The sequence below is a fragment of the Gopherus flavomarginatus genome, chromosome 2 (assembly GCF_025201925.1).
Source record: "Gopherus flavomarginatus isolate rGopFla2 chromosome 2, rGopFla2.mat.asm, whole genome shotgun sequence".
Taxonomy (NCBI): Eukaryota; Metazoa; Chordata; order Testudines; family Testudinidae; genus Gopherus; species Gopherus flavomarginatus.
Window position 1 is genome coordinate 299,544,072 of NC_066618.1, and position 15,509 is coordinate 299,559,580.

The 15,509-nt window shown below is 51.8% G+C and overlaps 1 protein-coding gene across 2 annotated transcripts in view; it reads left to right on the forward strand.

Moving 5' to 3' along the window:
* ARHGAP39 (Rho GTPase activating protein 39) overlaps positions 1–15,509 on the forward strand; it is a 423,196-nt gene that overhangs the window by 348,640 nt on the left and 59,047 nt on the right. For both annotated transcript variants that reach the window (XM_050940675.1, XM_050940676.1), the window contains one exon: positions 7,652–7,725. In XM_050940675.1, the coding sequence (XP_050796632.1) occupies positions 7,652–7,725 (74 nt within the window). The remainder of the gene's footprint in view (positions 1–7,651; positions 7,726–15,509) is intronic.

The following is a 15,509-nucleotide window of genomic DNA, read 5'->3' on the forward strand; positions in this document are numbered from 1 at the left end:
CATGGAATTTAGCAAAGTGACTTGAGTTTCTTTCATGGACGTCGCTGTAGGGGTGCAAAGCATTGTATCAAATCCCTGGGCTTCTCGTACATCAGCGTTCTCCTTCTCCTGCCTACCATGGTCGGTCAGAACTTCACAGCAACAACAGGAAAGAGCTCAGAGACTCCTGCTCCAAAAGCACAGAACTCTGCTACCTGGGCTGAAGGAGAATCTCTGTTAACTGTCCAGGGCCTGTGACACACAGTTTAGCCTTTCTGATTCCATCCAACAGAGAGTGCTGGTGAGACACAGTAACCCCAGCCAGTTCGTTGTGCTGCTTTTACTGTTCCACACAAAGAATTACACGAAGAGAACACTACTGTGGCACTGTAAACCCCTTCAAACTCAGGAGATAGCAAAATTAAGGCTACCCATTTACCCTTAACTCTGACCCCTTGTGTGTATGTACTCCAAACCTTCCTTTAATCACATGATTGCATACCATCTGAAGCATAATCACAGGAAGATCTTTCTGTGAAGTGCGCAGTTGCCTTTCCCCATCCACACAGGGTGAGTCAAGTGTTCACCAGGAGACTCTTTCTGTGCCAAATTTCAGCGTTCTAGCATCAGCCATTTCAGCTGCTGAGCTGGTCTTAAAAAGATTACAATAATTTTGTCAAATTGGGTAAAGGGTCATTCTTCCTCCCTCTCCCCTCTACTCAGAAAGAGCCATATGCTTTTCTCTCAAACTTTCCAGAAAAAATCACCTTTGAACATAGGCCAAAAGATTAAAATTTCAGGCCAAAAGGTGAAAATTTCAGCACATGTTGAGTGAATTTAAGCTGGCATAGGGCTGGGGGCAGGGTTTGGAATAAGTCCTGAGTGTTTGAAAGAGATGGACTAGAATTATGACCATATTTTCAAAATCAGAAACTGGGACACTTTTGTAGCAACTCTTTTGAGGCTTGTGAAATACTGATACAAAGGACAGCGCTGAAACAGTGTCCTTGCTGCTAACCTCTGGCACAGCAGCAGCACTGCCAGCGCCATTGAGCCAAGCATGGCAGAACCATATGCTAGGCCCCCCAACTCCTGAGGCTGGCTTTAAACCAGAGATTTAAACCCCCTGATGTTCTGGGGTCTGTTTATCTTCTGTCTGGTGTTTGAGCCAGGATGTTTTGTGCTTTCAAGCTTGTCTACCCAATTGCGAGAGCTAAAAACTTCCATTTTTTTAAAAGAGCCACAAGATTCTCACTTAATCACTTGAATAAGGAGCTGGGGCTTTAAGAAAAACACCAAACGCCACGAGTCTCTCGATAAAATCATGAGACTTGGCAACACTGGAACAGCATCATGGGCCGATTTCTCCCAGTGGAGGGTTTTTCCAGTGACTTGGTGCCTGAATGAGGTTAGCATGACATGCTGAGCGAGTGTCCTTGGGATGTTCACTGTTTGGAGAGTGCGAATGCTCATTGAACTTTTCCCTTCACTCCAGGCGCTGTGGGTCACAATGAACGCTCAGTCCCTGGACTCTGTTCCTGGTACCCACACAACAAGTGCTGCTCAGCACAGTTCTGAATCAGAAACATTTTGTTGACAAAATAAATACAATAAATGTAACTGATAGAAACAATCCCCCCCACCTTCTCACCTGCTCTCTCTCTCCAACCCCCTCCCTTCCTTCCCTTTCCATATAGCTGATCCCTGCCTAGCTAACCCCCCTTCCTCCCCCAACCCCCCCCCCCCAAATTGTGGAATGCACGTGCTCTTTGCTGCCGTCACCCTGATCACTCCGCTTGTGTGTTACACCCCTTCCCTGCCCTGTATCTGTTTTAACTATTTGGATTATGAGCAACTCAGGGTGGGATTATCTACTCTATGTCTCTGCAGAGCTTAGCACAAAGGGGCATCAAGTTTTTGCTGGTCCCTAGGCACTACCATAATGAACATGGTTAATAATAATAACAACAAAACCAGGATCTTTCAAGTGTCCTTAAAGAACCTCTTGGGATGCTGGGATTTTCTCAGCCTAACCAGCTTCACTTAGCTTCACTGAAAACTCTTAGAGAGACTGAAAACAGAGTGGGTTAGGATGGAAACAGTTTGGCATCCTTAAGCATAACCGTTGCTGCTCTCAGCTGCAACCATAGCTGCTGCTGCTGCTCAGTTTCACAATGCAGGGACGGTCTGTTACTTGGCTCAGCTTTGACCCTTAGCTGCAGCTGAGGGAATGTGTTTGCAAGGACACAGAGCGGCAATCAGGATTTATTGCTTTCTGTTACTACATGTCAACCATGTAGACATGATCTAATGAATCAGGACCTGTTCCCTACTGTGGAGTGATAAATTGGCTCTGGGATCTATTAGTTAGTGATTTTTAAAACCCTCATGCATGTACGCATGCAGGGAATGAGTGAGGACAGATCAGAGACAAACAGGAAGTCAGTTTGAAATTACTCCCTTTTTTGTGCAGTGAAGTGACTCTGTCTCATGGTATTGTGTTTTCCCCTCTGCCAGCTGATATGGAAGTTCATCTCCCCAGATGGGACACACTGTAGGCCATTTCTCACTGTCACAGACCGGGTGTGGGTGGTCAAGCCTAGTGGTCAAAGCCATGGTAGTCATTCCTAGTGGTCAGAACTGGAGTCAGAAACCAGGAGGCAGAGCCAGAGCCAGAGCATAGAAGCAGGCCTAGGGCAGTATAGCAGCACAGTAAACAAAGCAAAGTGAGCAGTCATGGGGTCGGAGGGAGGGACCTCTCATGGATCAGTAACTGGTTAAAAGACAAGAAACGAAAGGTTTTCACAGTCCCCCAAGGATCTGTCCTGGGACCAGCGCTGTTCAACATGTTCCTAAATGAGCTGGAAAAAAGGGGGTGAACAGTGAGATGGCAAAATTCACAGATGAAACAAAATTATTCAGGATAGTTAAGTCCAAAGCTGACTGTGAGGAGTTACAAGGGGATCTCAGTAAACTGAGCGATGGGGCAACAAAATGGCAGATGAATTTCAGTGTTGATTAAGTGCAAAGTGATGCACTTTGGAAAACAATCCCAACTATACATACAGAATGATGGGATCTAAATTAGCTGTAACCACTCAAGAAAGGGATCTGGGAGTCATTGCGGAGAGTTCTCTGAAAACAGCTGCTCAGTGTGCAGCGGCAGCCCAGAAAGCGAACAGACTATTAGGAACCATTAGGAAAGGGATGGATAAGACAGAAAATATCATACTGCCACTATATAAATCCGTGATGTGCTCACATCTGGAATACTGCATGTAGTTGTGGTCACTCCATCTCAAAAAAGATATATTACAATTATAAAAAGTACAGAGAAGGGCAACAAAAATTGTTAGGGGTATGGAACAGCTTCCGTAGGGGGAGAGTTGAAAATGATTGGGACTGTTCACCTTTGACTAAGGGACAGGTTATGACAGAGGTCTATAAAATCATGAATGGTGAGGAGACAGTGAATAGGAAAGTGCTGTTTACCCCTTCCCATAATACAGGAACTGGGGGTCACCCAATGAAATTAATGGGCAGCAGGTTGAAAGTCAGTATTTCTTCACACAGTGCACAGTCAGCCTGTGGATCTCACTGCCAGCGGGTGTTGTGAAGACCAGAAAAGAGGTAGATAAGTTCGTTGAGGATAGTCCATCAATGTTTATTAGCCAAGATGGTCAAAGATGCAAAACCAAACTTGGGGGGAGCGTGTCCCAAAATTTCTGACTGCCAGCAACTGGCACTGGATGACAGGGGATGGATCGCTTGTAATTGCCCTGTTCTGTTCCTTCCCTCTGAAGCATCTGGCACCGGCTACTGTCAGAAGACAGGATACGGGGCTAGGTGGGCCATTGGTCTGACCCACTCTGGCCATTATGTTCTTGAGGTGGGAGCAAGGCAAACACCGGAGAAATTGCAGCTTGAGTCAAGTGCATTGAGCAGCCAAAGATCATAGCAGGCTTACTGACTTCCTTGGCATTCAAGCAGAGTGGTCAACCAGGTGGCCCTGCCATGGCCCAGCTGTGCTGACAGGCTGCCAGGATACTTGGCAAGCATAGCTGCAAGTCCTTATTTCTGATGCTTACATGGGGATGAGCATTGTGAACTCCCAGCTAAGGTTATATCTCTCCTGGGGTGAAATGCAGCCTGGGTGCAGAGAGCCAGCATGGGGCCATAGGACCGAAGCAGGACTTATGGGGTGTCTAGGCCTCGTGCTGGCCCTGAGCCTGGCCGCTATATCTAAACCAGTAATGCCAAGTTCCCTCTACATAATGCCGCTCTTAAGAAACGGGTCTGTTGCTACTTGTCCTTCCCATTACTCACCACATCCTTGTAGTCTCTCTTCTTCCAGGACAATTAATCGAATGACTAACAATGCGCTGGAGAACATTTCCCCCTCCCCCATCCCTAATAATTATCTCAGCATCACCAACATCAAGCCTCTGAAAATTGTGACTCTTCCCTCCCATCACAAGATTGTCTTAAAAATCATGAGATATTTATAAAAAAAAAAATCTGAGGCTCCTTTTTGTTGCTCTTCTGGGTTTTGAGCCTGTAGGGAGTCATGTTTTCAGGCTTTTCTGTGCAATCACGAGGACTAGACATTTACTTTTTTCCTTTAATGAAAGCTGGGAGTTTTGCTTAATAACCTGACTCCAGGCGCTGGGGCTTTAAGAACACCACCAAGAATTGCAAGACTTTCAATAATATCATAAGAGTTGTTACTATCCAATTTCAGGGCAAGGTTCTGCTCTTGGATCTCCCCTGATTTGTTGCCATCCTTGGAGACTGGGGTGATAGGCGTGGTAAGAACCTAAATAAATCAAGATTGGATGTTTTTCTAAACGGTCTCTAAGAATTCTATGGGGGCTGGCCTCTGGGCTGTGTTACAGAGGTGGGCTTATCACTAGATGATCACCCTGGTCCCTTCTGGCCTTGGAATCTATGACTCTATGAAAAAATAGATACACGTGTGAATCTGCCATTGGGAGAGTGCACCATCAGGGAGAGGTGCCATGTGGAGGGTCAGGATGGAACGAAGTAACATTAGGCTGATGGAGTGTTCTTACGCCTTTTGGTAGCTGGGAACTGAACTGCTGCTGCTGACGTTGCCTGCATTCATTATCGCTGTTTCTTCTCCCTTGGTTACTGTTACCAGTCACAGCTCCAGTCTCCGCCATTCTGTCCCGTAGTGATTTACTCCCCTTTTCTTGTACTGCTTCTGTGTAAGGGTCACTACAACGTACTGTACAGCCACTTGTCACATGGGCAGGTCACAGTTAGACCCACCCTGTGTCCTGTCAGCTCTGTGAGGGTGTGCTTTTAAAGCGAAAGTGCTCTGTGCCTCCTGTAGTCGCTGTTTGGAGGTGGTTGCGTTGAATGTCTGTGGCATTAGAACTGCTTTTAAGGAAACTTTGGGCCTGATCTGAAGCCCATTGTCTCAGTGTGCACTGGGTTAAGCCCTTGCTGAGTTGGTTTCCATAGATAGGAGCTACTTATGGTGCTTCCAGATTGGAGTTACCTCTGGTGAGCTGTGATAGAGTGGCAGTCCCTTAAACGCTGAAAAATGTCCCCATAAAAACATCCTCCTGGTGGTCATTGTCACGAAGTGACTCCAGACCGTCTTTGCTCAGGATCTAATACACAGATCAGTTAAGGAGCTCTTACTCCTGCTGGCTCTGGACTGGCTGCTCTCAGCTGGCAGTTTCCCAAGGGTGGCACAGCAGAAGTGGGCCCTGTGGAGGGGATAGAAAGACCAGGGGAGTGGGTCTACAGCTTGGTTTAGGGAGAGAGTTCCACGTGCCAGGGCGGTGTGGAAGAAAGCGTGTTGGTCCTGGCAGGAGAAGCAGATGAGTGGGCAATGGAGCAAAGGGCTTTGAGGCAACACAATGAGATACGAGAGTGGCTAGGCAGTAGAGACAGAGGCTCGAGGGGCCTTGGAGTGTGGCACTGGAAACTTGTCCTGGTTATGCTGGGGAAGCCAGTGAAGGGCCTGAGGGGTGGAGATGTGGGGCGACATGGTCAGAGGAATGAGCCAAGCAGATGATGTCTGCAGCAGCATTTTAAATGGGCCCAAGTGGGGATCGAGGTGGGAGTCGTGGAGGCCAGAGAGGGAGTTGAGGCAGGAGATGCTGAGAGATGGGAGACGTAACTGCCCGGGCAGAGAGGAAAGGCCAGATCCTGGCAATGTTGTGAAGGGAGAACCGGCAAGATCTGGGCATGGCCTGGCTGTGGGGGCTGAGTGGTTTACCAGCCTGAGTGACAGGGAGGAGGGTGGCGCTGCTGGTGGCGACAGAGGAAGGGGAGAGATGCCAAGGAGCTCAGTTTGGGGGTCAGAGTGTCAAGCTGGGCTCCTGGCTCCTGCATCGTCCCCAGTACTGAAGGTTGTGCGAGCCAAGTGCTGCCCTCCGTGCTAGCTCCGCACCGCAGTTGTTCTCTGAGGGCTTGTGGGATGGTGAATGAGATCTGCCCCTGCAGCTGAACTTGGTTAAGAGTTGTTTTGATGAGCCAGAATAGAGTCCAGCTCTCTTGTGCTGGCTCCGCAGGGTTAACCAGCGCGAGAGGCACTAAAAAATTCTTCTTGACTCTGGATCCATCCCGGGGCAAGTCTGTAGATGGAAGGGTGTCTTTACTGTCACCTGCTGACCCTAACTGCAATTTAATTGCAAAGTAGAACGGAAGCCCCACACCCAGTTATCTCACTGCAGCGCTGGCGATATGCATTGACGATGCTTTTCCATCGATTCCTTCCGGTTGGCTGAAACATCCATCACGTGACCAAAAATAACTCGGAACTGTAGTCTATAAAATCAGGAAGAGTCATGTTAAAAAAATCAATCCATCAAGCAGTAGTTGGGAGTCTCAGAGTGATTTACTGAGCATGCTCAAAAACACCACGCTTCCAGAAACAAAGGTAGCCAACACGTGCCCTCTGCTTCTGGGTTTCTAGTTTTATATTAAGCAATAGACAAATTATTATTAAAACAGATCGTGCCTGTCTCTTCCCTCCAGGCAATAACCCTTGAGAACGAATGATATTCTCAGCACTGCCTAAGGGATTTAGACACAGTGAGAATTGGGCCTCTTAACCCCGAGACAACTTTGAAAATATCACCCCAAATCTTTCCTGCAGTGGGGAAATCAGGCCCCAAGCCCTTGGCCTTATGCTGCTGGTGGCGTTTCCATCCTCACTCATGGTCAAACAGCCCCTGCCTTCAGAATGAGATACATAGCTTGGCCTGCCAGATGCGCTCCTTGTCCTGGGACAGTCCTGCTGCATGGGTTAATTTCACAGCTGGAGGTAAGCAGCTTTTAGGGCCTGGTCTTCAAAGCCTGGCGTGCACCAGTCAAGCACTGGGAGCCTCACTGTGCGGGTGCTATTCATACTAGCTTTGTGTGCAGTTTTGGATGAAGCCCACCCCTGTGCAAAAGGATCAGCAGAAGGCCCAAGCATCACTGAGATCCTGTATCAGCCCTGAGCGCGTCGCAAGAGGTGCGAAGCGTCCAGAGCTGACGTGGGACCTCAGTGGTGCCGAAGCCTTGTGCACTCTCTTCTGAAGCCCCATCCCTGAGCTTTCCCAAGGGCCTCTACACTGGATCACAGGGCTCCTGCTTTTCCTTTTTCCTGGAACGTCTGGCTTGACTCTCTGCTCTCTGTTTTCTCTTGTAGGGGTGGCAATAAGCACTTACGCCAAGTACTGTTACAACAAGCTCCAGAAAGCAGCCTTGACAGGAGCAAAGAAGGTATCGTCTGGTCCCTTTTTGCTTTGTTTTTTCACGTTGGCTTCCAAGCCAGCTGGTATGAGCAAATGTCCGACTGTAATTAAAGCGTGCCCAGCGGGGTGGGGGCATGATGGAACCATGTGGGGTGGATGGAGTGTGTGTTATCTTCCCAGTCCAGGCTGTTTGCTCCTGTGTTCTCTGTCTTTCAGCCTGCTGAGTCTATCCGAAGTCTAGAGAGTCCTGCATGTCCTGGAAATGGACTTGGGTAGAAAGATCAGCTCATAGAGGCGCGGTGTTTGTGTTACAGTGAAGGGGGAGAACCAGCAGAGATGGACTCAGATGGAAAACTCTGCAGCCAGATCTGGATCTGGATCTGGAATGAATGACTCTTTGGCTCCGCCCATTATAAAAGACAGGGGCAATATTCCAAACTAGATTTCCAACCAGTCTCTTTGTTCTGCATTTGTACAGCACCTGGCACAGAGGAGTGCTGGCCTGTGCCTGGGCTCCTAGGTGCTGCTGTAACACAAATACCTGGGAGTGGTGAATCGAGAGCCCCCCAGAGATCAGGGCCCCGTTGTGCTGGACTGTGCGGGCATGTGGTAAGAGCCAGCCCATGCCACCAAAGGGCTAATGTAAAGAGAGAAGACCAACGGTAGGCCGGAGGTGGACTGGCAGCACAGAGAGGAGAAGTGACTCGCCCACGGTCACCCAGCAGAGCAGTGTGTTGGAGATGGGAAAAGAACCCAGGGCTGGGGACAGTGGCGTTGGAGGCTTGGTTCAGGGTCAGGCCTGGAGCCCAGAATCCTACCTGAGTCTCCAGTTTCATTTAGGCCAGTGGAAACTAGAGAGCTGGAGCTGCTTTTAGTTGGGCAAGTGGAGCTGCATGTTATACTGGAGCCCAGGGTTCCCCTAGGTCTTTGTGTCCAGTAGACAGCAGCTGCATTGGGTTCAAAGCACCTGCCTCTCCTCTCGTCCCCTGGGAGTAACTCCACTAACCTGGTTCAAGCAGTGTGTGGGAGCGGAGATTGGGCCCCTAGAGACCATCGCTGGGGGGGACCTGAGCCTTGACTCTGTTGGCCTTTGAGTGGCCAGTTTTTCCTACCAGCCTGGCATGAGCACAGCTTGCTTCAGGCCTCTCTGCTTTCCCTGCTGCTCTCTGATCTGGCCCCTTGCCCACCACGTGTCAACTGCAAATGCTGCTTTGCTGTCCGGATGAAAAAACAATCCGGAGTTTATTACTCCCGCTGTTAGTTTATGGCCCCTGTAGTTTTCATGGGAACTGAAAAGCAGGGCAAGTGCTGAGCAGTGGAGTGAAATTTACAGCCTGCTGTAATAGCTGCTTGGGGAGCCAGTGTTACAACCAGGCTTGTGCAGAGGAACGACCTTTCCAAAGCCAGCCACGCCGCTAGGCAGCTCATACTCACAGCCAGCGCCAAGGGGGGAGGCCAGGGAGCGAATATTGTGAGCGCAGTGCCCAGGGTGCAGACAGCAGCATGCTGGGCCCAGTGGGAGAACCTGCTCACACACGGGACAGAGGCCTTGCCGAGCTTGGCCCTGGTCCAACCAAGTTCCATGGGCACTGGATTGAGCCCTGTGGTATGGGAACCCTGCTCACTGCCTCATGCAGGCAGCTGAGTTAAAGGCTAATCCATTCCCCGGAACCCTGCCTGAAACCTCTGCAAACTCCGCTCGCTGGGGACGAAACCCACCGGTTCCCACAGTGCCCCATGCCAAAAGGCAGGAGATCATGGCCGAGTCCCTGCTGAGAGGTAGGGGCCACGATCCCTAGAGGCATCTGTTGCACCCAGGCATTCGACTGTCAGGTTGGGGGAAAACCCTGTGATTCGACAGGAGACAGCTCAGGTCGGGGCTTCTGGAGGGAGAGCAGGAGTGCTGAGTACCTGGGAGGTACTCATTTTGGGGAAGCCCATCTCATGGCTGGCCAAACCCAGTCCCTCATGTAGGACGAGTTTGTTCATCCCCAGAGCACTAACAGGGTCTCTGCCATGTGGCCCTCGTCGCAGCGCGGACCGGAAAGCCAGCCTGGCAGGGTAGGCGCATGTGATTTCCCAAGATGTCTTGGGTCAGGCCCAAAGGAACTGAGCATTGTTTCCCTTGGAGGGAAGGACCTACCGGATGGGAATTCTCAGGAGCAGCCTGGGGCTCCCTGCTTGCTCACAGGCTTCACGCGAGCCACACAGAATGAAAGGAGTTTGCCGGGGCTTGGCCCAGATCCTGGGCATGGTGCCCATGAACAGAATCACCAGCCCACTTGGCACTAACTGGCCCCTGAGGACTCTGTGGGCTGGAAGGATTGAATTCCTCCCTCGCCTCTAGTGGGGGGGGGTCTCTCCAGGGCAGAGGTGAGGCCATTGGCAGGGCGGTGGGGTGGGGAAGCTTGTACGGCCACCCCCAGGCAGTGCTGTTGTGGGAATGAGTAATGGGCTTCGATCTCCTGGACTTGTATGTGCTCCTGTCTCTCTGCGGTGCGCCTGTCTTAGGGTAGAGAGGTTTTCCCTGCTTCCCTTTGTCTAGGCCGACTGCTGGGGAGAGGGGTTACCATCCATCCCTTCCTCCCTGCACTCACTGTTTCACCAACCTGCTCTTCCTCCCTCTCGTCCCCCCAAGCCCTGCCAGCTGTCTGCTCTGCAGGGTCACAGTGCCAGCCTGCCAGGCATACCACAGCCCTGCAGCCTCTGCTCTCAGCCTGATTGAACTGACCTCGTTATCTCTAGCTTGCTTGCTAGCACACAAATATATACCTGCCCCTGGATATTTCCATTTCATGCATCTGAGGAAGTGGGTATTCACCCACGAAAGCTCATGCTCCAAAACGTCTGTTAGTCTATAAGGTGCCACAGGATTCTTTGCTGCTTTTACAGATCCAGACTAACACGGCTACCCTCTGATACTTGCTCTCAGCTTGTACGTCACAGTCTTCTGCTCACCTTTAAGAGACACCCCCTCTCCACACTGCATGACACGGATGGCTCGAGGCTTGGGGTAGGGTCCAGCCACAGAGGCAGTGCACAGGGCCCTGGAAGGATCTGGATCCTGGAGGCAGTGCCAGGGAGTCACATCTCAGGGCAGGTCTGTGGTGGGAGCCCTGGGGATCTAGATCCTGGAGGTTAGCACAGGGCACTGGAGTGGGGGGTATGTGGCATGGAAGCCTGGGGGGCAGAGGTTTCTAGATCCTGTAGGCCCTGCTGGAGCAGGTGTGTGATGTGGGAGCCCAGGAGGTGTCTGGCTGCAAGAGGCTGTGAGGGGTGGGTGACATGGGAGTCCAGGGAGTGTCTCGCTGCAGGAGGCCATGGGGAGGGGGGGTTGGTGACATGGGAGTCCAGGGGGTGTCTGGCTGCAGGAGGCCGTGAGGGGTGGGGGTTGGTGACATGGGAGTCCAGGGAGTGTCTCGCTGCAGGAGGCCGTGAGGGGTGGGGGTGGGTGACATGGGAGCCCAGGGGGTGTCTGGCTGCAGGAGGCCGTGAGGGGTGGGGGTGGGTGACATGGGAGCCCAGGGGGTGTCTGGCTGCAGGAGGCCATGGGGGGTGGGGGTGGGTGACATGGGAGCCCAGGGGGTGTCTGGCTGCAGGAGGCCATGGGGGATGGGGTTGGGTGACATGGGAGCCCAGGGGGTGTCTGGCTGCAGGAGGCCGTGAGGGGTGGGGGTGGGTGACATGGGAGCCCAGGGGGTGTCTGGCTGCAGGAGGCCATGTGGGGTGGGGGTGGGTGACATGGGAGCCCAGGGGGTGTCTGGCTGCAGGAGGCCATGTGGGGTGGGGGTGGGTGACATGGGATCCCAGGGGGTGTCTGGCTGCAGGAGGCCTTGGGGGGTGGGGGGTATTGGAGGCAGCATTGGGGCTTTTCTCTCTCCCTCTCAGGGTTTCCATGGCAGCTTTTATTGCCTAAGCATGTCGCTTACTGGTTTTCTGTCTGGTCGTACAACCCCCGGCTCAGCCTGGCTGATACCGTAGTCCACAACGCTGTGTTCAGCTGAATTTCACACACAGCCCGTCAGCCAGAGCGCTGAGCTGTCTCACTCAGTCCCCCGGCTCCATGAAAACAGAGGGAGTCCCGTGGAAGGGACTGTGACAGAGACCATGGCCCTAGACCGCGTCCCCCAGTGTCGGAGCGCTGGCTAGCCAGACCACCTGGGGCTGGCGGGAGCATGTCGTGCTTCAATTCCAGGGCTGGCGATAGAGAACCCAAGCCCTCCCACTCCTCTGGGTTCCAACCCAGGGCCCTGGAGCAGGCAGGCCAGGTGTGGGGCCTGGGCCACCAGCCTACTCCTGGGTCACTTCCTCTTCAGAGGCACGGCAAAGACCTGCCAAGTGGCCTGCAACATGTTCCCTTCCCCACGGGCAGATGCTCCGCTGTCTCTTCTGCAGTGGCTTGCGGCTCTGTCTTGAGATCAGCTTCAGCTCATTGCTGGGCTCCTGCGGGAGCTTCCCGTGCAGGTCTGCTCCTTGGCACTGACCGCTCTGACTGAGCTGTGCTGCCCTTTTAAACGCCTCCTCCTTTGAGAGCACGCCCAGTGGGCATGGCTGGGCAGAGCCTCCTGTGCCCAGAGCTGCTCCTTCCCCCCGCCTCCTGCCTGACTGTACAGCCCATCCCTGGGGTATAATAGCGATCGTGGCCCTTCTGTAGCACCATCCGATGTGCTCAAAGCGCCTCACAGTTACGAACTCAGGCTCAGTGATGGGGAAACTGAGGCACAGAGTGGGAAAGTGACTTAATCACAGTCCCACAGCGAGTTGGGCGGCACTGGGAATAGGACCTGATCCCCAGTCCTGTGTCCCCACCCTGGCACTCCCCCAGAATTCCCTGAGAGGGCTGCACCTAGGCTCCCATTCCACATCAGGAAGCTGAATGCATATGGGGAGAGGCCACTCTGGTCCCTTTCCATCTGTTCCTGTTGCACCCGGCTCCTTTTGTGAGCTTTAGTGCCGGTGAACGGTGCCAGATTGACAGCCCTGGAGATGACGGCCTCGTGGCCACTGAGCGGGTACAGCACAGCCCCTGGATGCCACCCCTCGCCCCCTGCCTGGCCTGCATGCCCTGGCCTTATGCCGCAGCCGCAGCCTCTGGGATGAGAAGATCCCTCAACCTCTAAGGCATGTTCTGTCCTGGGCCTTTTGCAGAGACTGCCCATAAGGAAGCCAGCTGTGGTGCTGCCAAAATGCCATTAGGAATTGGACAGAGGTTCTCAACTAATCACAGTCCACCGAACAGCTGTTGGGTGGTAGCAGCTGTCAGCCACTGGACTGGAACTGGTGATCTAGGGATGAAAGGCTCTGTGTCCTACCGCCTGTCCCCTCCAATGCAGAGGTCATTATCCAAGAGGCTGTTTTATCTCCTAAAGAAGAGTTGAGCTGGACTCGGTGTTTGCTAACCTAAAAAGTAGGGCAGTGCCCAGGAGACAGAGATCTCACGGCAGCCTCCCCGAGCCCAGTCATACAAAACCGACTGGAGCTGGAAAGTCCCAGAAGCGTGTCAGAGATAAAAGATGAGTGTTTCTATCAAGTTCTTGTCTACAGAGAGACCAGAGCATGAGTCAGAGGGCAGACTCGTTCCCAAGGATTTCAGCACAATGGCAGCATCTCAGGCAGGCGGATGGAGCAGGAGAGGGAAAGAAATCTGGAAAATATTCTCCTCTTCAATTTAAAGGAGAAGAGCCTGGCTGCCTCTCGTGTGGTCTTCCTAGAAAATGCAGTGTCAGAACCAGAGCACCTCCCCACAGAGTGGACAGACAAGTGATAAACCCTGGAGATCCCAAAGGACAGATGTATGGGATTCCAGATGTGATGAACCAGGACTGTTCTTAATGTTTTCTCTGAATACTGTGTTGGTGCCTCAGTGTCCCCATGGCAGTTCTTAAGTATCTGGTAGAGCAAAGGGCCAGTGTACCTAAATGCCTGACACTCTGTCTCCTAGCAACTGATGGTCTGGGCCCCTCCCGTGCAAAGGTGCCAGCTGAAGGTGTTGGAGACAAAGAGATCAGGTGACCTCCTGGCTTGGGAAAGGAACGGAGCAGAGAGGAGGGACTGAGGGGGGTTGTTAGTCTGGAGCTGGCTGGGGACGAGGAGTGAGGGCAGACCTGGGGATCTGGCTCACTGCCCCCCAGAATGGACCCAGCCGAGGGGTCCAGTTCGCTGTATCTACAAGCTCTGTTTTAGACCCTGTTCCTGTCATTGAATAAACCTCTGTTTTACTGGCTGGCTGAGAGTCACGTCTGACTGTGAAGTGGGGGTGCAGGACCCTATGGCTTCCCCAGGACCCCGCTGGGGCGGACTCGCTGTGGGAAGCACACGGAGGGGCAGAGGATGCTGAATGCTCCAAGGAGAGACCCAGGAGGTGAAGCCGTGTGAGCTTCTTGCCCTGAACAAGTCTGCTCCAAGGGAGAGGAGGCTCCCCAAAGTCCTGACTGGCTTGGTGGGGAGCTGTTCCAGAGCATCTCCCGGGGACTCCGTGACACCAGATCCCCAATGCAGCAGCAGCAGTAAATGCTTTATCTCTAAGGACTCATATTCTCATGGAAGGTGGGAGGCAGCACTGAGGAGAAATCCACAGATTCATAGATACAAGACCAGAAAGTAGCATGGGAATCATCTAGTCTGACTTGCATAACAGGCCATGGGATTTCCTGAATTATTCCTGGTTTAATTAGATCAAATCTTTGAGAAAAACATCCTACCTTGATTTCCAGCGATGGAACCCTTGATAGTGTGTTCCAGTGATTAATTACTCTCACTTTTAAAAATTTGCCACCTTATTTCTAAATTTGTCGAGTTCAACTTCCAGCCATTGGTTCTTGTTAGACCTTTGCCTGCTACATTGAAGAGCCCTCTGTTGTCACATTTCTGTTCCCTATGTAGCTACTTATAGATTGTGATGAAGTCACCAAGGGCTTCTCTTTGTGACGCTAAATAGATTGAGCTCCTTGAGTCTATCACTATAAGGCAGGTTTTCCAGTCTTTTAATCATTCTTGTGGCTCTTCTCTGAACTCTCTCCAATTTATCACCATCCTTTTTGAGCTGTGGACACCGGAACTGGACACAGTATTTCAGTAGTGGTTGCTCCAGTGCCAGATACAGGGGTAAAATAACCTCTCTATTCCTCCTCAAGATTCCCCTGTTTATGCATCCAAAGATTGCATTCGTCATTCTGGCCACAGCATCACACTGGGAGCTCAAGTCCTGCTGGTTATCCACCATGACCCCCAAGTCCTTTTCAGAGTCACTGCTTCCCAGGATAGAGTCCCCCATCCTGTAAGTATGGCTGCATTCTTAGTTCCTAGATGTATGGATTTACATGTGGCTGTATTGAAATGCATATTGTTTGCTTGTGCCCAGCTTACCAGCTGATCCCAATTGCTCTGTAGAAGTGACCAGTCACATTGTAACAGAATCATCAGAAAAAGAGAAACTTCCCCTCGTCCCTGTGTAAAAATGACTTCAAATGAGACCAGACCTTTGAGCAGGGACCGAGGGCTCCCTTGGTTCCTACTGGGGCTTCTACAAGGAGAAGGCTCTGGAGCACAGAGAGGCATGTAGACAGGAAGCCCCTTTGCACTACAGAAACAATTTCTGCTGTTTGCTACATCCGTGTAAATCCAAAGAGCTATGTGGGCTAGAATGGGATTTACACCCACAGCCCAGAGAGCAGAATCTGCCCCACTGTGTGATTTAGCCCTGACCAACCTGGGGGTGTTTTTCACATCCCAGAGGGGTTTGTAAATGACAGTAATTATAAATGAAGGCTGTTCTCAGAGAACTGCTGGAGCATGTGAGGTACTGATGTGTCC